At 47.5% G+C, this 27,644-nt stretch overlaps 1 protein-coding gene across 2 annotated transcripts in view; it reads left to right on the plus strand.

The window, feature by feature from the left end:
- The window catches only part of LOC138511215 (long-chain-fatty-acid--CoA ligase ACSBG2-like), a 531,477-nt gene that overhangs the window by 400,876 nt on the left and 102,957 nt on the right, over positions 1–27,644 (plus strand). For both annotated transcript variants that reach the window (XM_069626743.1, XM_069626744.1), the window contains exons 7-8: positions 3,097–3,261; positions 20,474–20,655. In XM_069626743.1, the coding sequence (XP_069482844.1) occupies positions 3,097–3,261; positions 20,474–20,655 (347 nt within the window). The remainder of the gene's footprint in view (positions 1–3,096; positions 3,262–20,473; positions 20,656–27,644) is intronic.

Genomic DNA, 27,644 nt, shown 5'->3' on the forward strand with positions numbered 1-27,644 from the left:
GGATAGCCAATGGGCAGGGTCAGGTGCTCATGCTGGCGGTCTGGAGGCCTAGATGGAATTTGGATAGCCAAGGGGCAGGGTCAGATCCTCATGCTGGGGTCTGGAGGCCTAGATGGGGTTTTGATAGCCACTGGGCAGGGGGGACTGGAGGCCTAGATGGAATTTGGATAGCCAATGGGCAGGGGCAGATCCTCACGCTGGGAGCCTGGGGGCACAGATGGAATTTGGATAGCCACTGGGCAGGGGCAGATCTTCATACTGGGGGTCTGGAGGCCTAGATGGAATTTGGATAGCCAATGGGAAGATCAGATCCTCATGCTGGGGGTCTGGAGGCCTAGATGGAATTTGGATGGCCACTGGGCAGGGGGGGGTCTGGAGGCCTAGATGGAATTTGGATAGCCACTGGGCAGGGTCAGATCCTCATGCTGGCGTCTGGAGGCCTAGATGGAATTTGGATAGCCAATGCGCAGGGTCAGATCCTCATGCTGGGGTCTGGAGACCTAGATGGAATTTGGATAGCCAATGCGCAGGGTCAGATCCTCATGCTGGGGTCTGGAGGCCTAGATGGAATTTGGATAGCCAATGGGCAGGGTCAGGTGCTCATGCTGGCGGTCTGGAGGCCTAGATGGAATTTGGATAGCCAAGGGGCAGGGTCAGATCCTCATGCTGGGGTCTGGAGGCCTAGATGGGGTTTTGATAGCCACTGGGCAGGGGGGACTGGAGGCCTAGATGGAATTTGGATGGCCAGGGCCAGGCGCTCATGCTGGAGTCTGGAGGCCTAGATGGAATTTGGATAGCCACTGGCCTGGGTCAGATCCTCATGCTGGGGTCTGGAAGCCTAGATGGAGTTTGGATAGCCACTGGCCTGGGTCAGATCCTCATGCTGGGGTCTGGAAGCCTAGATGGAGTTTGGATAGCCACTGGGCAGGAACAGATCCTTGTGCTGGGCGTCTAGAGGCTCAGATGGAATTTGGATAGCTAATGGGCAGGAGCAGATCCTCATGCTGGGGGTCTGGAGGCCTAGATTGAATTTGGATTGCCACTGGGCTGGGGCAGATCCCCACACTGGGGGTCTGGAGGCCTAGATGGAATTTGGATAGCCACTGGGCAGGGGCAGATCCTCATGCTGGGGTCTGGAGGCCTAGATGGAATTTGGATAGCCAATGGGCAGGGGCAGATCCTCATGCTGGGGGTCTGGAGGCCTAGATGGAATTTGGATAGCCAATGGGCAGGAGCAGATCCTCACGCTGGGGGCCTGGGGGCCCAGATGGAATTTTGATAGCCAATGGGCAGTGGCAGATCCTCACGCTGGGGACTGGAGGCCTAAATGGAATTTGAATAGCCAATGGGCAGGGGCAGATCTTCATGCTGGGGGTCTGGAGGCCTAGATGGAATTTGGATAGCCAATGGGCAGGGGCAGATCCTCACGCTGGGAGCCTGGGGGCACAGATGGAATTTGGATAGCCACTGGGCAGGGGCAGATCTTCATACTGGGGGTCTGGAGGCCTAGATGGAATTTGGATAGCCAATGGGAAGATCAGATCCTCATGCTGGGGGTCTGGAGGCCTAGATGGAATTTGGATGGCCACTGGGCAGGGGGGGTCTGGAGGCCTAGATGGAATTTGGATAGCCACTGGGCAGGTCAGATCCTCATGCTGGGGTCTGGAGGCCTAGATGGAATTTGGATAGCCAATGGGCAGGTAAGATCCTCATGCTGGGGTCTGGATGCCTAGATGGAATTTGGATAGCCAATGGGCAGGTCGGATCCTCATGCTGGGGTCTGGAGGCCTAGATGGAATTTGGATAGCCACTGGGCAGGGTCAGATCCTCATGCTGAGGTCTGGAGGCCTAGATGGAATTTGGATAGACAATGGGCAGGTCAGATCCTCATGCTGGGGTCTGGAGGCCTAGATGGAATTTGGATAGCCAATGGGCAGAGGCAGATCCTCATGCTGGGGGTCTGGAGGCCTAGATAGAATTTGGATTGCCAGTGGGCAGGTCAGATCCTCATGCTGGGGTCTGGAGGCCTAGATGGAATTTGGATAGCCAATAGACAGGTCAGATCCTCATGCTGGGGTCTGGAGGCCTAGATGGAATTTGGATAGCCACTGGCCAGGGTCAGATGCTCTTGCTGGGGGTCTGGAGGCCTAGATGGAATTTGGATAGCCAATGGGCAGGTCAGATCCTCATGCTGGGGTCTGGAGGCCTAGATGGAATTTGGATAGCCAATGGGCAGGGTCAGATGCTGCTGGGAGTCTGGAGGCCTAGATGGAATTTGGATAGCCAATGGGCAGGGGCAGATCCTCATGCTGGGAATCTGGAGGCCTAGATGGAATTTGGATAGCCAATGGGCAGGGTCAGATGCTGCTGGGAGTCTGGAGGCCTAGATGGAATTTGGATATCCAATGGGCAGGGGCAGATCCTCATGCTGGGAATCTGGAGGCCTATATGGAATTTGGATAGCCAATGGGCAGGGGCAGATGCTGCTGGGAGTCTGGAGGCCTAGATGGAATTTGGATAGCCAATGGGCAGGTCAGATCCTCATGCTGGGGTCTGGAGGCCTAGATGGAATTTGGATAGCCAATGGGCAGATCAGATCCTCATGCTGGGTTCTGGAGGCCTAGATGGAATTTGGATAGCCAATGGGCAGATCAGATCCTCATGCTGGGACTCTGGAGGCCTAGATGGAATTTGGATAGCCAATGGGCAGGTCAGATCCTCATGCTGGAACTGTGAAGGATTGATTCTCTGTTGGACTGTAGGGTAAATGTAGGGTAAATGTGTAACCCTTTTCAACGTCAAAGTACATATAAAACAATATTTATGTTTCTCTGAATGAGTCCCGTTCCTAGAACTGCCTTAAGTATAACTCTTTCAGAGCCAATGGTCTATTCGGGAGGTTGGCCTGTTGGTGAGTGCATCAGTGCTAGGCCAGCACGTGTTTCCTCAGGCAGAGTGCCGCAGCCTTGAGGCAGTTTGTAGTATGTGAGTGCATCGTTAGTGCCAGACAACCTCTAAAAGCTCCAAGGGCAGATTCATGTGGCTCTCCCTTGACACACACAATTGCTGAAGCGTTGTCTCCTTATGGTCCCGCAGATCACATGGCTTGTGAAAATGTACGGAAAAGACACTGGCATGCAAGAGCAGGAGATTGGTGTCAGCTATCTGCCACTCAGCCACGTAGCCCCACAATTCTTCGACCTCTGGATGCCCATGTGCTTTGGGGGCACCACTTACTTTGCAAAACCAGACGCCTTAAAGGTAAGCTGAGTGTGTGTGCGCTTGTACATGTCTGTGTTTTTAGGATGGTCTGCTCCGCCCACTTAATTGGCAAAGTGAAGCAACTTTCTATATTTCAAACAGGCACTTAAGACGCTCCTTTTCTGCTAGATCTTCTGCCCACACTTGCCCTGCCTTTCGCCCTGATTTGTTTTGTCTTATCTGTTTGTCCCTGCGCTCTTATGCCTACGAGCTCCGTCGATGCGCATTTAAAATAAATAAATAAATGCAGTCATGTTTTCAGAAGAGGTTGGACTGTCTCACATTACATGTTATCTTGCTATATTGACTGTCACTGATCACATGCACACACTGGCAGGCATGCCAAGTGTCACACATGTAGTGTGATGCTCACACATTACAATGCGTTCTGCCCCATTCTAGCACGCCAAACAAAATGTCACCTGAAGCCAGTGTTGTAGCAGGGCTAACAAAATGCACTGCAAAATATATAGCACATGCTAGTTACACCTGCTGCTCATAAGCCATCTTACCTTCGCCATTATGTCTGTATACAACCCTCATCTGCCACCTGCACTCTCCCTGCTCTCATCTGCAACCTAGCGCTCTCCCTGCTCTCATCTGCAACCTGCCGCTCTCCCTGCTCTCATCTGAAACCTGCCGCTCTCCCTGCTCTCATCTGCAACCTGGCGCTCTCCCTGCTCATTCATCTGCAACCTGGCGCTCTCCCTGCTCTCATCTGCAACATGGCGCTCTCCCTGCACTCATATGCAACCTAGCGCTCTCCCTGCTCTCATCTGCAACCTGGTGCTCTCCCTGCTCTCTCATCTGCAACCTGGCGCACTCCCTGCTCTCTCATCTGCAACCTGGCGCACTCCCTGCTCTCTCATCTGCAACCTGGCGCTCTCCCTGCTTATTCTTCTGCAACCTGGCGCTCTCCCTGCTCTCATCTGCAACCTGGCGCTCTCCCTGCTCTCATCTGCAACATGGCGCTCTCCCTGCTCGTTCATCTACAACCTGGCGCTCTCCCTGCCCGTTCATCTACAACCTGGCGCTCTCCCTGCTCTCATCTCTTATCCGCAAACTCGACAAACCAATTGCTCTGTACTACATTATGCTAGGATGTCGGCATAAGGATACTTCGCAACAAGGTCCATGAAGTGTCACTCAACATGTCACACCATTGTCATTATTATTATTATTATTATGGTATTTATTGAGCGCGTACCTAGCTTCGAGAAGCAACAGAGCACTTTACAGAGGTATACACCAATGCAGATACATTACAGAGTGCGTTACTGGAGTATACAACAGTACAGATCCCTAACGGAGTACTTTTCAGAGGTGACAAGAGAACAGGTATACATGGAGATGTCAAACATAAGCATATTACAAACATGGAGATGTCACACATACACAAACAGAAAACCTTTCAGCTCTGCTCTGAGGATCATAATTGTGCACTTACCATTTTATACTGACAATGAGGGTTTTATAATGCTACCTCTCTACAATGTGACTCGAATTGCAATCCCTTGTGGGTTTTTCAGAAAGGACTTTGAACCATGGCTCCTATAATGGTCAGGGTAACAGGCAAATCCCTCTCACACAACGTATGTCCGGTGCCTGTTAGAAAGAATCAGTTTCCAACCCCTCTAAAGAAGGTTTGCGTAAGATGTAGGAGAAATCCGCCTCAAAGCAGTTAGATCATTGCCTAACAGGACTGGATTCTTCAGTGATATGCAGTAGAACTGTAGAGCCAATTTACACCTGCTATCATCAATCCCTTAGCACCAACCGAAGCCTACTGTCATCAATCCCATAGAGCCAATGTAAGCCTGCTATCATCAATCCCTTAGCGCCAACGTAAGCCTACTGTCATCAACCCCATAGAGCCAATGTAAGCCTACTATCATCAATCCCTTAGCGCCAACGTAAGCCTACTGTCATCAATCCCATAGAGCCAATGTAAGCCTGCTATCATCAATCCCTTAGCGCCAACGTAAGCCTACTGTCATCAACCCCATAGAGCCAATGTAAGCCTACTATCATCAATCCCTTAGAGTCAACAGAAGTCGCTGTCATCAATCCCTAAGAGCCAACATAAGACGCTATCATCGATCCCTAAGAGCCAATGGAAACCTACTGTCATCAATCCAATAGAGCCAATGTAAGCCTGCTATCATCAATCCCTTAGAGCCAATTTAAGCCTGCTATCATCAATCCCTTAGCACCGATGTAAGCCTAGTGTCATCAATCCTATAGAGCCAATGTAAGCCTGCTATCATCAATCCCTTAGAGTCAACAGAAGCCTATGTCATCAATCCCTTAGCGCCAACATAAGCCTGTTGTCATCAATCCCTTAGAGTAAACGTAAGCCTGCTGTCATCAATCCCTTAGCGCTGACATAAACCTGCTGTCATCAATCCCATAGAGTAAACGTAAGCCTGCTATCATCAATAGTATAGAGCTAACGTAAGCCTGCTGTCATCAATCCCTTAGCGCCAACATAAGCCTGTTGTCATCAATCCCTTAGAGTAAACGTAAGCCTGCTGTCATCAATCCCTTAGAGTAAACGTAAGCCTGCTGTCATCAATCCCTTAGAGTAAATGTAAGCCTGCTGTCATCAATCCCTTATAGTAAATGTAAGCCTGCTTTCATCAATGCCATAGAGCTAACGTAAGCCTGCTGTCATCAATCCCTTAGAGTAAATGTAAGCCTGCTGTCATCAATCCCTTATAGTAAATGTAAGCCTGCTTTCATCAATGCCATAGAGCTAACGTAAGCCTGCTGTCATCAATCCCTTAGAGTAAATGTAAGCCTGCTGTCATCAATCCCTTAGAGTAAACGTAAACCTGCTATGACCAATCCCTTAGCACCAATGTAAGTATACTTTTATTCATATAGCATTTTAAGCACTGGCACTCTTTTGTGGTTCTTAACACTGCTGTCCTTCATTGTAGATAAGTTTGTGAAGATCATTCTTCTGTGTATTGATTAGGATGATGTATTAATAAAATGATATATGTGTTATGTTAAAAAATATTTGAAACTCTCCCATGGGAATTTGTACAAGACAAGACAGAGGGTTTGTGGTGCCATTTAGTTCAGTTATGAAGAAATGGAGAGACCCCGATGCACTTGTATGCAATAAAAGGACAGGGATACCTACTCTATTTCTCTGTGTTTAATCCTGAGTATTACAGCCACGGCAGTTTGATATCACACTTGTCAGCCGTGCGACTCCAGCTCAACTGTGGAAGGACTATGTGTATTCTCCTCACGCCCCACACCCAGCACTACAGCCAAAAAGTTGTCTGAACCAAGCCAGCTTTACTTGCCCGAACGGTTCCATTTGAATGCAATTTATCTCCCCTATGCCTTCTCTGGAGTGGGGAAACAGTGAAACACGTACAATGGGAGGGGAGAAGAGCCCATGTTTCCTGGAACTTTATCACATCAACCCTATTAGAAACCCTATACCACCCGGATCAACTACTTCCTGTATTTTACAGAATCGGAAGACTGTTCGCCACTGTGTGCCATAACATTTTGCTCTCCCACTTAAATGAAATTGATATTATAGGTTCACCCCTGGACTGGACTACATGTTTCCTGCAGTACAGACAGCAGAAGATTGTGTTACCACATTCTATCTACAATCGCCATCCCTGCTTTTTGACATTTATCTAAATTCATAGACATATTTCATGTGAACATATACAACTAATGACAGCCAGCACATTTTTAAGCTTACATCAGATAACCTTGATCCTATTCCCTAACGATTAAGAACTACAAAATAGTCTTGAGATGAGCGCCACCAAGATCCTGCTGGTAGATGCCCTGCAGAGGCCTGGCCTGGTAATACGTGGTCTCACCAATGGACTGTAGGCCAGAGGACACTAGGGTAGTCAAGAACTTTGGAGCACTCTTTGACTTGGACCTCTCAATGGCAGAGTTAGGAATGTTGGCTTTGTAGAAACTTTCCCTCCATATTCTATGGACCTCCAAACCTTTTGCTTTTCACCATGTCCTGACATTTTACAGTGAAGTGAAGCCTTCCGCTTCAGTCCGCTAGGTTTTTGCTCACATGTTATGGGCAGTGATCCAGATAAGATTTTGAAGTGGGAATGTTTTCCTCCCTATTTTGTCAAGTTGGGAGTAAATCATTTTTCTGGGAGTAAAAAATGAAGTTGCATTCCCAAAGGGAGTATTTTTATAACCGAGTAGAAATATGTTTTAACTGTAAAACAGAAATGATTTTGTAATAAATACTTCTTTGCGCCTAGTTTATTGATGCACGTTGAGGGATATATTTGTAATCTTCGTATCAGTCAGTAATAATAGTATCTTCCTACGGTACTAAGTGCACCACTGGTCCAAATCTACCCATACAGTTGTGTCGGTGAAAACAAGGTTAGAAGGTCCTATGTGTCTGTTTTCTACTTTTTGTTGGTAGTGTTTTTACTCCCTATATTAATTCTTTGGGAGTATTTGCCTATTTTTACATTTGATTGATTTGATTTTAGTATTTGTAACTTGCATATCCCCAGAGGGAGCCTGACAGAAAATACTGCACCTGGGTGTCGTTGGAATGAAGAGTGTATGCATATTTTGCCTTAGATTAGCCTGGAAAATTATTTGAACAAGTATGTTTTCAATTGCTTCCTGAAGATGGCTCAAACATTAATTTGCCGAATTTGTGACAGAAGGTCGTTCCAAGCTCTTGGGCCCATATGAGAGATGTATGTTCCCCCCAAGTAGTAGTTCCGGAGGGGGGATCACTAACAGACCTTTTCCCATAGATCTTAATGCATGGGTGGGGCAGTGAATTACAATCTTAGATAATAAATAGGTTGGGGCGAGGCCATGAATACAATTAAAAACAAGTCATAGGATCTTGAACTGTATCTGCTGCTGCACTGGAAGCCAGTGAAGGCCTCTCCGAAACTCCTAGATAGGGATTTTCCGCTGCGTTGAGAAAATCAGTGGGACCACTGAGTTCTGGGCAACCTGGAGCCGATGAAGCTGATATTTCGGTATACCAGCTAAAAGGGCATTGCAATAATCAAGTTTAGTGTTTGTGAGTCTTCTCGCCACGATTGGACGATCCTTCGAAGAAATAAGCAAGAGTAGAGGCTTAAGAAGATTTAGTTGAAAATAGACTTGATGATCCGATTGACTTGTAGGTTGCAACTCATGCTGGACTGCCAAATGCAGCCCAGATTTTGTACTATCTGAGTATATTTAGTAGCAGTTCGAAATATATTAGGACATGGAAACAGGGGTAGTACATTAGCTAATTTCTTTTTAGGGCCCAAAACAATAATCTTTGTTTTTGAAGGGTTCAGTTGGAGCTTATTTTCCAGCATCCAGGATTGAATTTGTTCTGCACATTTTAAAACTCGCTCCACTGCCTCCAAAGGTTGCTTTAACTGAATATAGATCTGCGTGTCATCCGCATATGAGTGACAGCGCAGGTCGAAGTGGGCAAAGATATTGAGTAGTGGGTGGATGTATACATTGAACAGTAATGGAGACAAAGACGACCCCTGTGGCACTCCACAGGTTACTGGCAATAAGCCTGACAAGTAAGGGCCTGGCTAAACCTGTTGAAAGCGGTCAGGCAAAAATGAAGTGATCCAATGAAGGGCCTCTTCGGGTAGAATATGAAAATTGACTGTGTCGAAGGCTGCAGACAAATCAAGCATGACAAGCATGCAGATGTCACCATTGTCGGCGGTCTTGAGAAGGTTGATCCAGACGGCCAGTAAGGCTGTCTCAGTCCTGTGACCTGAACTGCATCCTGACTGATAAGAATCTAGGATGTTGTTTTCTTCCAGAAAATCCTGCAATTGTGTGTCCACAATTTTGTCAAAAACGTTGGCAGGCCACAAGAGACCCGCGATTGGACGATAATTGTACAGTGTTTTATGGTCTAGTGTGGGCTTTTTTAACAGCAGAGTGAGATATGATTATTTTATTCCTCAGGCACACAACCTTGAGCTAGTGAGGCATTCGCCAAGGCCTGTATAGGCCCACTAAGGGCGTGCGCATGCCGATTGCCCAAATAAGCCGGGATGGGGTCATAGCTGCGATTGGTGGGTTTAAGGTTAGTGATCAATTTCGCAATACTTTCTTCAGTGACCAATGAAAATGCGAACTGAGACCCAGTCATTTGATTGTCAGGGTCTGTACTCTCAGCGGTCACTTCGGTATCAGGGACCACTACTTGTGCTTCAGTGTTAGCCCTAATCAGATCGATTTCCTCTGAGAAGAAGATATTAAAATCATTAACCATCTTTTGAGATGCCGGTATATGAACAGTGCTTTGGGTCTGTTATCCGCAAGGTTGATCTGTTTTTGAAGACATGAAGATTTAGCTAACAGAATCTCTTCCTTATATATCTCAATGCAAGCTTAAACTTGAGGTGGTCGGTATTATCTCTAGTCCTAAGCCATTTGCTTCATTTTTTCATTATAATCCTGTAAGGGTTTTTAGTTTTTCATTAAACCATTGATTGTTTTTCTTAGGTGCTGCTTTAGCACTTTTTATGGAGCTGTAATATCAAAGTTGGCTCGAAGCTGTGGCATTACTTTCAGGGAGTAAAGGTAGCTGAAAGACCTCTTTGCTAGTTATGGGGAAACTGACTAGTCCTTCAGGATGTCAGTGCTGGGAGACTGTTTCCCTTAGTCTTATGACTATTATTTTTTGTAACTTTTTATCATTGCACAACACTTTTCGGTTACCTAAGTTGTGCCTAAGGACACATTTTATTAGCCTTACTGTGTTTAACGCTTTTGGCTTCTAACAGTGGCTAGTGTCTCAACATGGCTGTGCCACAAGAGTTTTGTTTGTTTCTTGACCATCGTGTTCTTTGGCTTTCTACCTGCCTTGCCAGGTCAGGAATTTCCTTTTATGGTCATGCACTTGCCTGGGAAAGCCAGGCTTTTCATGGGCTAATTCATACCACATGTGTGGGGTCCCAAGAAATGGACTAGGACTGTTTGGTCCGACTCCACATACTGGCACCTGAATGTCTATTGTGCATGCTTGAGTCAGTCCCACAGTGGTCCCCGACTGGAGCACTGCTGGTGTGCATGCTTGACCCAGTCCCACAGTGGTCACGGATTGGACCACTGCTGGTGTGCATGCTTGACCCAGTCCCACAGTGGTCACGGATTGGACCACTGCTGGTGTGCATGCTTGACCCAGTCCCACAGTGGTCCCCGACTGGAGCACTGCTGGTGTGCATGCTTGACCCAGTCCCACAGTGGTCACGGATTGGAGCACTGCTGGTGTGCATGCTTGACCCAGTCCCACAGTGGTCACAGATTGGAGCACTGCTGGTGTGCATGCTTGACCCAGTCCCACAGTGGTCACGGATTGGACCACTGCTGGTGTGCATGCTTGACCCAGTCCCACAGTGGTCAAGGATTGGGCCACTGCTGGTGTGCATGTGCGAGGCAGGTCTTGCCATTGGAGGGCGGAGTCTGATCACTCACCTGACTTTGGGATAAGAAGAGGTGTCCTGCAGCCATTCCAGCAGTTTTGAAGAGGACCCAAGTATCCTGTCATAGCTGTGAAGACCGTGGAAGACCCATGGACAATCCTTGAAGCAGCATGGTGACCGAATCTGGCTGGAGATCTCAGAAGACTCTTGTCAGTGCTTCAACCCACAGGACTGGTGGGAACAACTGGTCCCGGTGTCTTTTGGTAAACTAGCAAGTTAGAACCTATGGAAGTACCCCTGGACCATGCAGTGGGCTGACCTGTTCCAGTTTGGGCTACCATGGTAGAAGTGCTGTCGCTCCGGGTTTTGGCCTGGAACTCCAAGGGTCTTCAGACTGTCTAACAAGCGGCCCCTTGTGAAATTTCAGCTCCCTGCCATCGATGAGTTCTGAGATATGGGGCTATCTTCGACTGCGACAACTGTGACACCTGCTGTCACCAAGCATCGGAGAACCTCCTTGATACTTGCATTCTAGCATCTGGTCGACGGCCCTGAAGAGTCCTGCACCAGTGCGTGCTGTATTGTTCATCGAGAAGTGGTTGCACCAAGCTCCTGTACCCAACCAGAACTCTTCTTGCACCCGCAGCACCTGGGCACCAGCGACCAAACAGAAGGCGTGAAAACATACCTCTGGTGACCCTACCACGGCCAACCAAGTCTGAGGAGAACCCACAGTACAGGTGGTAAGTTGTAACGATACTTACCTGCCCCCCTATCTCCACCCTTAAAACGTTTCAATAACTTTTAAAACCTTCACAACTGTTCGGCTTTGGCAAAACCTGTCGCGGAAAGCCCTCGAAAAGCTAGGAACCTCCTTATTCACTAGTATACATCTACCTCTGACATTTGGACTCATCTTCACGTCCCCAGGACCCTTCTCCTAATATTTTCCCAACTCCTAAACTCTTGGAAAACCTAGAACTTTTGGGTACAAGGCCCCATACAATTTAGGGTTGGACTTCATATGTTAGGATTGCAACTCATGTGGACTGTTGGTGCTAACCTAATTACTTAAATTCCTTTTCAGGTATTGTGGGGTGAATTGATTATTGTGCACCAACTACAGTGACTGTATATATATTTTATAGTGTTTAGTATTGTGTGATAATATTAGCTGCCATTAGTCATTTTTCCTAGTGAGTTTTCTGGGCCTTAAATAAATATAGTATTTTATAACTTACTGTCTAGGTGTATTCCTTGGTGTTTCACTGTGTGGACTCATTGTGGACCCCTGACCTCACTCATCTCTCCTGAGATGTAGCCTTGGCCTCTATCCATGCTACCTCGATTGGGTTGGCTAACTCCCAGAAGTTGCTGCCTGTTCACTATAAGAAGGGTGGCCTCCTAAACATCTGCCCACCAGGCCAGAGTTTAGAAATCCATTCTAACAGGCCCCATTTATCGTAATGATGACTGAATAGTTCTTTTTAATCCTCAGCACCGGAATAGGATTTGCCTTTTTCTGGACTTGTCAGTAACTGTGCAAGCAGTAATGTCTCAGCTAAAGAACAATGGATCGCTGGGCCCAGATAATTGGTTGCTCAAGCTAATACTGAAGGTCTACCAGGTTGTTTCTCACCTTCTTCTATGTCTGAGGCGCTGCAAGCACATCTCAGCTGATCCACATTCACGTCATTTCCGCTACTTAACATAAGGATAGGTTTCAAAGCCGTTTGCATAACCCAGGTTGCCCTACCTAATGTAGGACCCAGTTTTCTAATGACCCATGTGAAGTACTATGTTTTTTCAATGCATGTTGCTTTCCTCCTTGTTAGGGAGAATTCTCCATAATGGCTTATTTCCCTTACCTACTGAGTCCCTCAGCAGCTTTGCTGGATTTCTAGGATTTATTTTTCTCACCTGGTAAGAGTGTGAGCCTTTTTCCCCACTCTTACATGTGTTTTGCTGTGTGTGTTTAACATTTTCTTGTGTTCATAGACTGTGGAGCTTCACCTACTCCATAGGCATCATCTTTTTACTGTTTTACACAGCACCTTCAGTGCAGTGACACAGGGGTGTCTTTTAGACTTCCCAACTCCGACTCCATTTTCTGGGACTGACTATTGTCTCCCAGAACATGTAAAGTTGCCATTGACTTTATTAGGCTCTTTTAAAACCCACAGACCCAGTGCAAACTATCTTAAATAGAGTGTGGAAAGGGGTAATACTTATCCCTTCTTGTCGGTTTCTCTTGGATCATTGTTTCGCTCCCTTTTCATTAAGACCTAGCTGGTGGCAGTGGTAACTACCCTATTTTTCGTACTGCGGTTATCTTAAATAGCCTTGGTATTGTTTTAGGCTATCTTGGTAGCCTCGAACTTAAGCCTGCTAGACCATATCCGTTTGTATACGGTTCCGGCTGGGTTTATTCGCCATTTCTTTTTGTAAAAGTCTTTCTCGTGCTTTACTCTGTGCGCCAAACCAGGTTTGGTTCCTTTGTTCACCGTCCTTTCATGGGCTTCTACACAGAAGCCTTCCTTAGGCACCTGTATGTCTGGGGGGGACAGGATGTGAGGAAGGGGTTTAGGACTCCCAGCACAGGGTCTCCTTGGAGACCCATGACGCACTCTAATATGATTAGCTTTGGTGACTGTCCCGGCGGGACAGCCACCCTGCTGTGTGATTGACAGCCAGGCTGTGTGAATGGGGGAAAACTGCATAAAAAGCAGGTCTCTAGGGCTGGAAAGGCAGAGTCGCCACTAGAACTAGAGAACTGAACAGGAGCTGACAGAAGAGGACCCCTAGAACGACTGAACCGCCCAGTGAAGCCCTGCTGCAGGTCCGAATCTTCAGGCTCCAACGACAGAGGAGATCTGCAAAGAATCTTCTTCCACTGAGCTGGGGGGACCAACCAGTTCATCCAAACTCAAAGCAAGACCTCCCTCTCCTAGTCGAATTTGCTGTACAGAGTTACAGTGAACCGGATAGCCAGGAGGACCGGACCCTGCTTGCGTTTTAAGGAAAACACATTTTATTTGTTGCTTTGCTCTGCTGCTGGTTTCTTCCCTGGGCAGAGCAGGACCCTCCAGTCTTCCTACTTCGTGTCAGTCCGACAGTCGCTTCAGGAACCATGAGCCTGCAGGACCTGCCTGAAACGTCCGCCTCAGCTACGGCCTTCTTCTCCATTTGAGGTACTGTTCAAATCCGGGTGTTCGTTTCGTCCAGCCGCAGTGACGGTGTGTGAAACCTTTCGCCAATCCAAGGGCTTGTCCTTCCCTATTCTTTAAATTAACTTTTCTGCCGACCAACTTCGTCCGGAACACTTGGCAAAGACTTAACTGCGAACTACCCTGAACTGCGTGTTCTTGAGCAAAATACTTTTGTCCCATTAACTTTGGCCCTAAGCTTCTTGATTTGATTCCCTCACTCTAGTTCCTTTGCCTAGATTGCCCTGCTTACTTACCTGTTGGTGCTGCTCAGTTTTTGTTAAACTTTGTCTTTCCCTTACTTTTTGAATTATTGGAGTGCCATTTTGCTCACACTTCATTTTGAGCTTAACTTGTCCAGAATCTATTGGGTGTGGTGTGGTGTATTAAGAGTGTGATTTTTCAACTGCTTTACTTTAGTGAAATGTTTAATAACTGATGTGTAAATAAATGTATATTCCTTTACTCAGAAACCTTGAGTCAGTGTTTGTTTGAATAATAGTAATTGCTGTCCTTTGTGTAACTATTGATACTGCTCACTTTACTCTTGAGATATATCTGGCTGCTCAGCCATCACTACCACTCTTACTGTGTATTACGGGCTTGTACCAAAGGTGAATTTGTACTGTCACTTGTAGTCCTAATTGTATGTGGTGTTCCCAAACAGTACTGCATATAATTCTGCCTAACACTCCTCAGCCCAGCTAGCTTTTACCCTGAGCGATGTGGTCACCTGTTTAATGTCCCAAAGGAAGGGGTAATGGCACATTAGCGGAGTCCTAGGGATGGGCGTTCCTCAAGGCCCTGGAGCCCATCCTTAAAAGACACCCTGGTGCTAGTGGAGCAAGTCAGGTGGTAATGCCTCTGTAGGGGCATAGGAGGTACTCCACCTGGAAAGGCCACCGCCTGGCAAGTGAAATGGCCCCAAGAAATATTATTGACTTCACAAGAGACCACAGAACAATGGTGTCCCCTTCATAGCGATAAGCGGGTATGCCTAATACGGAAACTATGCGCTGGTCGCACGTGCAGAGCCAGAGCCTGGTTGGAACCTATGCAGAGGTGGATTCTGGGCCAGGGCACCCTGACCCTCTCAGAACAGCTTGTAATACCCAGATCTAGAGGACTAGGAAAGAGACACATGGCATCCATCGGCCAATGGTGACTCCGTATGTGCGAGACACCACCAAGGCCCAAGGATGTTCCTCCTCAATGGCTTCTGCCATGTTGGAAAAAGGTAAAAATATTTCATAATCAATGAAACTAACAGCACTCATGTTGGAAGGCATGGTTCAGTCACACATGACCATGGCCTGAAGATTAAATACCAGAGAACAGTTTAAACGTCATGTGGGCCACTTTTCAACCACTACTCTAAGTGCCAGAGGCTGAGGGTGTGGGGTGTAGGAATTTTATCACTGTAGGGCCACCTTTGTGCAACCCTGGTCAAGGTTCAACACGAGACAGGTTGCAGGATTGATGTCATCATTAGAGTTTGTGCGTGCCTGCCTGTTGCTTTATCACCAGCCCAGTGTGGATGTCCCCTCTTGTCCCTAATGGACCCGTAAAGATACGTGTGTGTGTTCTACACCACCTGCACAAGCACAGTCAACCAAATAAATATGCACTCATGAACCGCCATGCAAACAGATTCATTGCTTAGGCTTACTTTTTGATTCATTGCTTAGGCTTACTCTTTGATTCACTGCTTAGGCTTACTATTTGATTCATTGCTTAGGCTTACTCTTTGATTCATTGCTTAGGCGTACTCTTTGATTCACTGCTTAGGCTTACTATTTCATTGCTTAGACTTACTCTTTGATTGACTACTTAGGCTTACTCTTTGATTCATTGCTTAGGCTTACTCTTTGATTCACTGCTTAGGCTTACTATTTCATTGCTTAGGCTTACTCTTTGATTCACTACTTAGGCTTACTCTTTGATTCATTGCTTAGGCTTACTCTTTGATTCACTGCTTAGGCTTACTCTTTGATACATTGCTTAGGCTTACTCTTTGATAGATTGCGTAGGCTTACTCTTTGATTCATTGCTTGTGCTTACTCTTTGATTCACTGCTTAGGCTTACTCTTTGATAGATTGCTTAGGCTTACTCTTTGATTCATTGCGTAGGCTTACTCTTTGATTCATTGCGTAGACTTACTCTTTGATTAATTGCTTAGACTTGCTCTTTGATTCATTGCGTAGGCTTACTCTTTGATTCATTGCGTAGGCTTACTCTTTGATTCACTGCTTAGGCTTACTCTTTGATTCATTGCGTAGGCTTACTCTTTGATTCATTGCGTAGGCTTACTCTTTGATTCACTGCTTAGGCTTACTATTTGATTCATTGCTTAGGCTTACTCTTTGATTCATTGCTTAGGCGTACTCTTTGATTCACTGCTTAGGCTTACTATTTCATTGCTTAGACTTACTCTTTGATTGACTACTTAGGCTTACTCTTTGATTCATTGCTTAGGCTTACTCTTTGATTCACTGCTTAGGCTTACTATTTCATTGCTTAGGCTTACTCTTTGATTCACTACTTAGGCTTACTCTTTGATTCATTGCTTAGGCTTACTCTTTGATTCACTGCTTAGGCTTACTCTTTGATACATTGCTTAGGCTTACTCTTTGATAGATTGCGTAGGCTTACTCTTTGATTCATTGCTTGTGCTTACTCTTTGATTCACTGCTTAGGCTTACTCTTTGATAGATTGCTTAGGCTTACTCTTTGATTCATTGCGTAGGCTTACTCTTTGATTCATTGCGTAGACTTACTCTTTGATTAATTGCTTAGACTTGCTCTTTGATTCATTGCGTAGGCTTACTCTTTGATTCATTGCGTAGGCTTACTCTTTGATTCACTGCTTAGGCTTACTCTTTGATTCATTGCGTAGGCTTACTCTTTGATTCATTGCGTAGGCTTACTCTTTGATTCACTGCTTAGGCTTACTCTTTGATAGATTGCTTAGGCTTACTCTTTGATTCATTGCGTAGGCTTACTCTTTGATTCATTGCTTAGACTTACTCTTTGATTAATTGCTTAGACTTGCTCTTTGATTCATTGCTTAGGCTTACCCTTTCGTTGTAATGCTAACTGCTCTTTTTTTCTCTACATGCAAATTAGTGTGGCAATAAGCCCTGAAATGCGGGCCATTAACGCCTAAGGTAATGCCCCTGAGGCCCATAGTTATAGGAGGCCGCAGGGGTATTACCATTAGGCGGTAATGGCACACCGGCGAGCGGCTTATTGCCATTAGTGTTCTGGGTTTTTTAGCCCCGGTATACTAATGGCGTTGTTATACTTTTCAAGCGGAATTTGTTTTGCCGTTTGAAAGGTGGCTGCTGCAGTATGCATTCGTTCTACAAAGACTAGAACGCACGTACTGCTTTATTACTACGGATCAACAGGGCACCATTTTGGGCCAAGTTGATCCATAGTAATGAATAGGCAGGTGAGTGAGGAGACTTTCAGACCCGGCGCGCAATGCACGCAAAGGCGTAGACAGGATTACACTGTGGTATGGCTCGCAATTGAGCCAATCCACATTCAGTGTTTCCCGTGGCATTGGCGCGCTGGGTTAATGGTTCTTCATATCCCTTTTGATCCTAACTTGGGTCTCTGTGGGAGAGCTCATTGTTTGGGAAATGGTCCAGCTGGAAGGATGTTTCCTATATTCGGGACAGGACAAGACAGGACAGGATAGGAAACTAGCTGAATGCAGAGCCCTAGCAGAAGAGGGTAAGGCAAACCTACATGTACAATGCAAAGAAAAGATTCAGCTGCACTAGACTCTCTGCCAGGCCTTCTCTGTCTGTGCTCGAAGACTCTGGAACTTCCTCCCCATCGACATCAGACTTGCCCCCTCCCTTTTACAGTTCAGGAAAGAGATCAAGACCTTCCTCTTCAAGGAATGGCTCCTCCATAACAGCTAGGTCCACACACCCTGCACTCCCCACCCTACCTGAGACTGGGTGATCTGCTCCCCGCTGTTCCCTCCCCTGGTTGCTAGGTCCACACACCCTGCACTCCCCACCCTACCTGAGACTGGGTGATCTGCTCCCCGCTGTTCCCTCCCCTGGTTGCTAGGTCCACACACCCTGCACTCCCCACCCTACCTGAGACTGGGTGATCTGCTCCCCGCTGTTCCCTCCCCTGGTTGCTAGGTCCACACACCCTGCACTCCCCACCCTACCTGAGACTGGGTGATCTGCTCCCCGCTGTTCCCTCCCCTGGTTGCTAGGTCCACACACCCTGCACTCCCCACCCTACCTGAGACTGGGTGATCTGCTCCCCGCTGTTCCCTCCCCTGGTTGCTAGGTCCACACACCCTGCACTCCCCACCCTACCTGAGACTGGGTGATCTGCTCCCCGCTGTTCCCTCCCCTGGTTGCTAGGTCCACACACCCTGCACTCCCCACCCTACCTGAGACTGGGTGATCTGCTCCCCGCTGTTCCCTCCCCTGGTTGCTAGGTCCACACACCCTGCACTCCCCACCCTACCTGAGACTGGGTGATCTGCTCCCCGCTGTTCCCTCCCCTGGTTGCTAGGTCCACACACCCTGCACTCCCCACCCTACCTGAGACTGGGTGATCTGCTCCCCGCTGTTCCCTCCCCTGGTTGCTAGGTCCACACACCCTGCACTCCCCACCCTACCTGAGACTGGGTGATCTGCTCCCAGCTGTTCCCTCCCCTGGTTGCTAGGTCCACACACCCTGCACTCCCCACCCTACCTGAGACTGGGTGATCTGCTCCCCGCTGTTCCCTCCCCTGGTTGCTAGGTCCACACACCCTGCACTCCCCACCCTACCTGAGACTGGGTGATCTACTCCCCGCTGTTCCCTCCCCTGGTTGCTAGGTCCACACACCCTGCACTCCCCACCCTACCTGAGACTGGGTGATCTGCTCCCCGCTGTTCCCTCCCCTGGTTGCTAGGTCCACACACCCTGCACTCCCCACCCTACCTGAGACTGGGTGATCTGCTCGCCACTGTCTTCACCCCCTGGTTGCTAGGTCCACACACCCTGCACTCCCCACCCTACCTGAGACTGGGTGATCTGCTCCCCGCTGTTCCCTCCCCTGGTTGCTAGGTCCACACACCCTGCACTCCCCACCCTACCTGAGACTGGGTGATCTGCTCCCCGCTGTTCCCTCCCCTGGTTGCTAGGTCCACACACCCTGCACTCCCCACCCTACCTGAGACTGGGTGATCTGCTCCCCGCTGTTCCCTCCCCTGGTTGCTAGGTCCACACACCCTGCACTCCCCACCCTACCTGAGACTGGGTGATCTGCTCCCCGCTGTTCCCTCCCCTGGTTGCTAGGTCCACACACCCTGCACTCCCCACCCTACCTGAGACTGGGTGATCTGCTCCCCGCTGTTCCCTCCCCTGGTTGCTAGGTCCACACACCCTGCACTCCCCACCCTACCTGAGACTGGGTGATCTGCTCCCCGCTGTTCCCTCCCCTGGTTGCTAGGTCCACACACCCTGCACTCCCCACCCTACCTGAGACTGGGTGATCTGCTCGCCACTGTCTTCACCCCCATACTGCCAATTGCCCACCCTCCCCTGTTAGCTCCCCACTCCTTTTTTTCTGCTCCTTTCAACATTGTGTTTCCCCCTATGATTATAAAGTGCTCTGTTGCTTCCCAAAGCTAGGTCTGCGCTCAATAAATAGCTTTATAATAAATAATAATATTAATATTAATAATGATAATAATAATACTAAGAATACTAATAATAAAAATAATAATCATTAATCAATAAACCCAGAGCTGGGGGGCCATTACTGCGTCAGGTAATGCACCGGGCCATAGTTATGGCCCCCCAGCGAAGAGTTTATTGCGATTAGTACCCTGGCCCGTTGGACCGGGGAACTAATAGTGTACATTGGTAAGTTGGGAAACGTCTTTGTTTCCCAAAAGAAAAAAAAACATGGCCACTTTGGAAGGGGCAGAAGGCGGCCATTGGCAGAGCTACGGGGCGCACCAGGAACTGCTGTTCCTGGCGCCGGCGAGGGACCAGGCTGCATAAGGTAAGTGGGGGGGTACAATATGAGAAAAAGAGAGCTGAGGGGGTTGGGGACGCGCGGTGCAGGTGAGCATTTACATGAGCACCCGGCAGGGGAAGATGGCGGCCTCCTGATCTGAGGAGGGTTGGGGGTGGGGGAGGGGTAAAGCCCCTGTGCCGAGTCTCCTCATTGGCTGGGACACATAAGCCACGCTCCAGCTGGGTACTAATCATCTATAATAGACTAGCCTTGGGGAGCAGAGAAGAAAACCTCAGTATACTTCTCCTTTATTCTACTTTCCCTGTACATACTTTGAAGTGACCTGAAGAACTAAGAACTAAGCTGTGGCCTACCAGGGCCAGAGTTTATATTACAAGCATCCTTAACTCATCCCCTATCAACTGCACCCCCTCGTCATTTCAAGTCAGGGACGCACAGAGCTTGACATTGACCTGCAAGCTCACAGCCCCCGGGTTTGCATGCTCTGCATAGGCCTACTCAGTCATGTGAGTCTTCCTCCCTCTTCACTCAATGCTTTTATGTCTTTTTCTGACTGCAGGGCTCTCTTGTTGATACACTGAAAGAGGTGCGCCCCACCCAATTCTTTGGGGTGCCTCGGATATGGGAGAAAATCAAAGCAACCCTGGAAACCACAATATCCTCATCATCTTTTGTTCAGAAGCCCGTCAGCGCCTGGGAGCACGGTACTGGTCCAGCGGCTCGCCTCAGCCACGTGAACGGGTATGGCCTGGCACAAAGTGTGCCCTTTGATCTCTTCCATGGGGTAGTCCACGCTGCTTCACAGCGCACCTAGGGGGCCCTAGGGGGCCACTTAGAGTCCGGGGTATGAAAGAGCAGGTTTGGTGTGTGAGCACCAGGGCCAACACAAGGTTTAATCGCTATGAGCTGGAGAGCGGCCCATCATGCTGAAAGACCTCAGAAGACCCCTCATGGACATGCCAAGATGGTGAAGGAAGAGCATTGAGACATTTTAGGCCAGCCCATGATTTACTTTTGGATGATGAAGGCAACATTACCTTGGTAGCCAGAATAATATTACAATGTACTCGTCCTGCAGTGGTCCAATCCGGATTGGAATCTGCGGATTTGACCAGCCTGCTTCCAAGAGCAAAGCTACAACATCCAACACTGAGTGGGTCAACAATGCATTATACAGAGTGAGGCACACCTTGTGTCTCTCTTCTAACAGGCGCAAGCCACATGATCCCTGTGGCTGAGTATTAGGTCCTCAGTATTTGTACGCATGGGCTGTTGCCTTGTCTATCCTCTGTGTGAGGGATTTGGGAACGAGAGCTAACATATGTATTGTTCCTAAAATGTCCAAATGTATCCCTTGATTATTCCCGGAAATATGTTAGTGCCAACACATGGTACATGAATCCAGTTCTTTGGGTTCTCTCTTAGGAACCTGCCCTATTCCACTAATGAGAATGTGCAGGAAAGGGTTACTGGATCATGGCTTAGGAAACACACACCTCTAAGATGAAGCATATGATGCAATGAGAAATGTTAACAAGGTGTCATGCTGCAACCTACAGTCAGTACATTGCTGCTCATGCCGTACCTTGCTACTCATGCCGTACCTTGCTGCTCATGCAGTTCTATGCTGCTCATGCCGTACATTGCTGCTCATGCTGTACCTTGCTACTCATGCCGTACCTTGCTGCTCATGCAGTTCTATGCTGCTCATGCCGTACATTGCTACTCATGCCGTACCTTGCTGCTCATGCAGTTCTATGCTGCTTATGCCGTACATTGCTGCTCATGCCGTACATTGCTGCTCATGCCGTACATTGCTGCTCATGCCGTACATTGCTACTCATGCCGTACCTTGTTGCTCATGCTGTACCTTGCTGCTCATGCCGTACCCTGCTGCTTATACTATACCTTGCTACTCATGCCGTACCTTGCTGCTCATGCAGTTCTATGCTGCTCATGCCGTACATTGCTGCTCATGCCGTACCTTGCTACTCATGCCGTACCTTGCTGCTCATGCAGTTCTATGCTGCTTATGCCGTACATTGCTGCTCATGCCGTACATTGCTGCTCATGCCGTACATTGCTGCTCATGCCGTACATTGCTACTCATGCCGTACCTTGTTGCTCATGCTGTACCTTGCTGCTCATGCCGTACCCTGCTGCTTATACTATACCTTGCTGCTCATGCAGTACATTGCTGCTAATGGCGTACATTGCTGCTCATGGCATACATTGCTGCTCATGCTGTACCTTGCTGCTCATGCCGTACCCGGCTGCTCATGCCATACCTTGCTGCTCATGCAGTACATTGCTGCTCATGGCGTGCATTGCTGCTCATGCTGTACCTTGTTGCTCATGTCGTACCTTGCTGCTCATGCTGTACCTTGCTGCTTATGCCATACCCTGCTGCTCATGCCATACCTTGCTGCTCATGTAGTACATTGCTGCTCATGGCGTACATTGCTGCTCATGCTATACCTTGTTGCTCATGTCGTACCTTACTGCTCATGCAGTACCTTGCTGCTCATGCAGTACATTGCTGCTCATGACGTACATTGCTGCTCATGCTGTACCTTGTTGCTCATGCTGTACCTTGTTGCTCATGCTGTACCTTTCTGCTCATGCCGTACCGTGCTGCTCATACCATACCTTGCTGCTCATGCAGTACATTGTTGCTCATGTCGTACCTTGCTGCTCATGCTGTACCTTGCTGCTTATGCCATACCCTGCTGCTCATGCCATACCTTGCTGCTCATGCCATACCTTGCTGCTCATGTAGTACATTGCTGCTCATGGCGTACAATGCTGCTCATGCTATACCTTGTTGCTCATGTCGTACCTTGCTGCTCATGCTGTACCTTGCTGCTTATGCCATACCCTGCTGCTCATGTAGTACATTGCTGCTCATGGCGTACATTGCTGCTCACGCTGTACCTTGCTGCTCATGCCGTACATTGCTGCTCATGCAGTACATTGCTGCTCATGGCGTACATTGCTGCTCATGGCGTACATTGCTGCTCATGGCGTACATTGCTGCTCATGCAGTACATTGCTGCTCATGGCGTACATTGCTGCTCATGGCGTACATTGCTGCTCATGCTATACCTTGTTGCTCATGTCGTACCTTACTGCTCATGCAGTACCTTACTGCTCATGCAGTACCTTGCTGCTCATGCAGTACATTGCTGCTCATGGCGTACATTGCTGCTCATGCTGTACCTTGTTGCTCATGCTGTACCTTGTTGCTCATGCTGTACCTTGTTGCTCATGCTGTACCTTTCTGCTCATGCCGTATCGTGCTGCTCATACCATGCCTTGCTGCTCATGCAGTACATTGCTGCTCATGCTGTACCTTGCTGCTTATGCCGTACCCAGCTGCTCATGCCGTACCCTGCTGCTCATACCATGCCTTGCTGCTCATGCAGTACATTGCTGGTCATGGCGTACATTGCTGCTCATGCTGTACCTTGTTGCTCATGTCGTACCTTGCTGCTAATGCTGTACCTTGCTGCTCATGCCGTACCCTGCTCCTCATACCATACCGTGCTGCTCATGTAGTACATTGCTGCTCATGGCGTACATTGCTGCTCACGCTGTACCTTTCTGCTCATGCCGTACATTGCTGCTCATGCCGTACATTGCTGCTCATGCCGTACCTTGCTGCTCATACCATACCCTTCTGCTCATACCGTACATTGCTGCTCATGCAGTACATTGCTGCTCATGCCGTACATTTCTGCTCATGCCGTACATTGCTGCTCATGCAGGTTCCAATTTCCTGGAACACTGCGTCCCCTGTTTCCAAGACATGCCAAGATTTTGCCATACTGCAAATATCCACTAGATCTTTGTCTATGGCCAAGACAATCACCATCTGCCCCCCTCACTCATCTTGTGGCTATTGCCCTAAAAAGTGGTTTAATCCAGGACATTTTCGGTGAGAAGAGACACAAATTCCATAGAGTCTCGAGTGCTTCTAAACAGGGGCACAAGTATTCTGCCAATAATTTATTATGCCACCTGCCCACATCCACTGTGTAGGGAAGCTGGCGCAACTGGGTTTTTGTCAGTTCAGCTCGTGGGATGTTTCATGGATGATGGAAGCACAGACGACTCAAATGCAAAATCTCTGTTTCAAAGGATTTCTTTTATTGCAACCAACAGAAAATAAGGGATTAGGTTTAACAGAGGTATCTGGTGGCTTTCCACGTAACAGAAATAGTAATTTTACCTTTGATGTTGTTGTTTTAGTCCCACAGTACATTGCTTTTTTATTTTGTATATGCTAGATCGTTTAGCCTAGAGTACTCGCTGGGTGCCGCAAGATTGCTGCAACCCTATCCAAGTATGGGCACGGATAACGGCATTGTCAGCGTATATCAGCTTGTTAACCCATGAAGGGGAAAGCTTTTCCTTTTTTATTTAAATATGACAAGCAGTTATAGAATAGTGTAAAATATGCATATAAGAACAGTAATGAAAATCGTAGCTGAAAATTCATATGTATTTGTAAATAGTCCACTAAACAATAAACAAATCGTAATTGTATACAACTAATCCACAGAAAGATTATAATCCCCCCCAAAGAGAAAACACAAAAAGACACTCATCCACACACATACACCACAAACCACCCAACAGTCAGCAAACTCAAGCATCCTTCATACCCATATTCAAACTCTGTTTAACCATACACCTTGTTAAAGGAAGCCCACATTGCAAGACATCTCTCGGTCATATCCTGTCCCAACCCCATGTAGAGGGTTGTTCATCAGTTGATTGCGGCGTAAAGGTTGAACAGCAAAGGCGCATGCATCATTGCTTCACTGGTAAAGGTCCATGGCCCTCCAGCCTTATTCTAACCTGTGCGGCAGAATTCACATATTCAGTAGGCCGGTGTTGACTCCCGTATCTCCATTTTCTTTTCCAGAGAATGGCTCTATCGACACACAATTGAAAGCTCAAGTAAAATCTATGGACACCGCATAAAATGATGGACCTGATCCTGTATTTGCTTGTTCTGTTCAAATTCTCAGAATCAATATATTATGGACTGCTGAACAGTAGTTTTTCAAAAGCCTGTTTGACATACGTCAACCAGGTGTCTCCTATTGGCCCAAGGGGTCAGGTTCTTTAACACAATGGTGGAGAGTCCTTACTAATCATGTCCAGCAGAGGCTAGGAGTCAGCAATTATTAGCATTCTCCCTACAACAAGCTTTATTAGGGATTATTAGGGAGTGTTGCCACGATCTAGGGATCCTTTTATCTGCAGTTGTAATTTGGAAATAAGGATGCAGAAAACTTGGCCCAGGAGGCAGTATACAAAAGGACGTTAGTATGGCCATCTGGACCGGGTGCACCTGTGGTTTTCATTCCTTTGCTAATTTCCTCTATATCTTCTGCCTCATATGGTCGCCAGTTTGGGGAGGCCGGAGTCGTCTATAAGTGCCACCCATTGTTCCTCAGTTATAACATTTATTAATGCCTTAGCAGGGTCTGCCATAGCACAATTGACCAGGCGCCAGAATTCTTATTTGCCTTTTGTTACTACTACTGTTATTAACACTTGCCACTTCTTAGTTTTGATCGATTTTGTTATATTTACATTTCAATTGTTTTAAACTCCCCCAACTTCTCTATTAATGTGGAGGATCTTGTGCTGTGTACTTCTCTAATACGTTTTCTTTTCCTCCTAGATATTAATGTATCATAGGTCTCTGATTTTAGGAATCTTCACTGCTAGCTCTCTTTTCGTGGCCCATGTAGTTTTCTACACATCCTTCTATTTCGTAAGGGGTCATTTTTCCCTATGGAATCTCTTTCCCAGTTAAGACCCATCCTCTGATTCATAGTCCATATAATCCTTTTGTCCAGACTCCTTCCAGCATTTTAACGGCAGCATTATGTGATATTTTTAGCCTACCGCCAAGGATAGCATGCAATCCCAGTTCTTAACGTCAATGAAGAAAAGGTCGGGCATAGATACTCTTTTCCCAGGGTGCCAGGTGGCGTTACCTGCAGTCACCATTATCATATTATGAGTCTCCATAAAGTTGCCTGCTCTCCGCCCTAAACTATTACCTTTCGTACATTGCAAGTGAGCCGTCAGGATGTGGGTGGATAGAGTTTCATATCTCTTATTATCAGAAGGTTCCCCCAAAGTGGGCGTCGAAGTGCTCACCTACAACAACAGACATATCCGGGTGAGCTATAATGTTATCCATCAGGCTTTCTTCTGCTAAATCAAGAATACCTGGGGGGCTATAGATGTTAATTATGAGGGTCTGATGCTTAGAATTTAGTCGAACATTTAGGGCCATCAAGCAGGGGGAGCTTGTAGAGCCCTCCACCTCCTCATATTTCAGTTTGTTGCTAATACCAATGCTTATTCCGCCCACAGGGTGACCCAGGTTTCCCTTAATAGCGTATTTTGATATTGTGCAAAAGCCGTCTAGGTGGAACCTGCTTTGCATCCAAATTTCCTGTAGTATCGCTAGAAAGATGTTCCATGCTCCTGTGTTCAATGTGATGATGTTAATATAATTCCTCATACTGTTGGGATCAGTGTGAAGATTGCGGCTGTAACATAGCTGGTAGCCAGGCCCACTCTGAGGCCTTAGGAGTTATTTTTGAAAACTGTTGATCCACAAAATGTACATTTTGTATTTGTCTGTCAGTCCCACCTGCTCCATGTATAACGATTGAGTATCCATAGAGAGAGAGCTTTCATGATGCCCCAATTAGGGGGTCCTTTGTTGCATCTCGAGAGCCTTTGTTTTTTTATCTACCAGCAGTTCAAGTTACTGGTCTTGTGTTTGCACCTTTTCTTGTTTCTTTTCGTGTTTTCGTTTTGTGCTCGGTGCAATGGATTCATTGTCTTCAAGTGTTATATCACTCGTGTATATTTGTTGATGATTGGTTTGTTGTTTTCCCCTTTTTTTAAGTTTGTTTTGCTTTCTGTGCTTCCTGGGGCGTCCTCAATTTGCCAAGTGACAAGCCTCACCAGGCTAGTCATCGTCTTGCGTTGGACTATTTAGTGTGACAATGGTGATCTCATGCCAGTACCCTAGAGCTGCCAGTGCCCTAGAGCTGCATTCACCATAGGTGGCAATCTCATGCAGTAACCTAGAGCTGCATTCACCATAGGTGGCAATCTCATGCCAGTACCCTAGAGCTGCATTCACCATAGGTGGCAATCTCATGCAGTACCCTAGAGCTGCATTCACCATAGGTGGCAATCTCATGCAGTACCCTAGAGCTGCATTCACCATAGGTGGGAATCTCATGCCAGTACCCTAGAGCTAATCTCATGCCAGTACCCTAGAGCTGCATTCACCATAGGTGGCAATCTCATGCCAGTACCCTAGAGCTGCATTCACCATAGGTGGCAATCTCATGCAGTACCCTAGAGCTGCATTCACCATAGGTGGGAATCTCATGCCAGTACCCTAGAGCTAATCTCATGCCAGTACCCTAGAGCTGCATTCACCATAGGTGGCAATCTCATGCCAGTACCCTAGAGCTGCATTCACCATAGGTGGCAATCTCATGCAGTACCCTAGAGCTGCATTCACCATAGGTGGCAATCTCATGCCAGTACCCTAGAGCTGCATTCACCATAGGTGGCAATCTCATGCAGTACCCTAGAGCTGAATTCACCATAGGTGGCAATCTCATGCCAGTACCCTAGAGCTGCATTCACCATAGGTGGCAATCTCATGCCAGTAC

The sequence above is a fragment of the Ambystoma mexicanum genome, chromosome 6p (genome assembly GCF_040938575.1).
Source record: "Ambystoma mexicanum isolate Mex_15411 chromosome 6p, UKY_AmexF1_1, whole genome shotgun sequence".
NCBI classification, from domain to species: Eukaryota; Metazoa; Chordata; class Amphibia; order Caudata; family Ambystomatidae; genus Ambystoma; species Ambystoma mexicanum.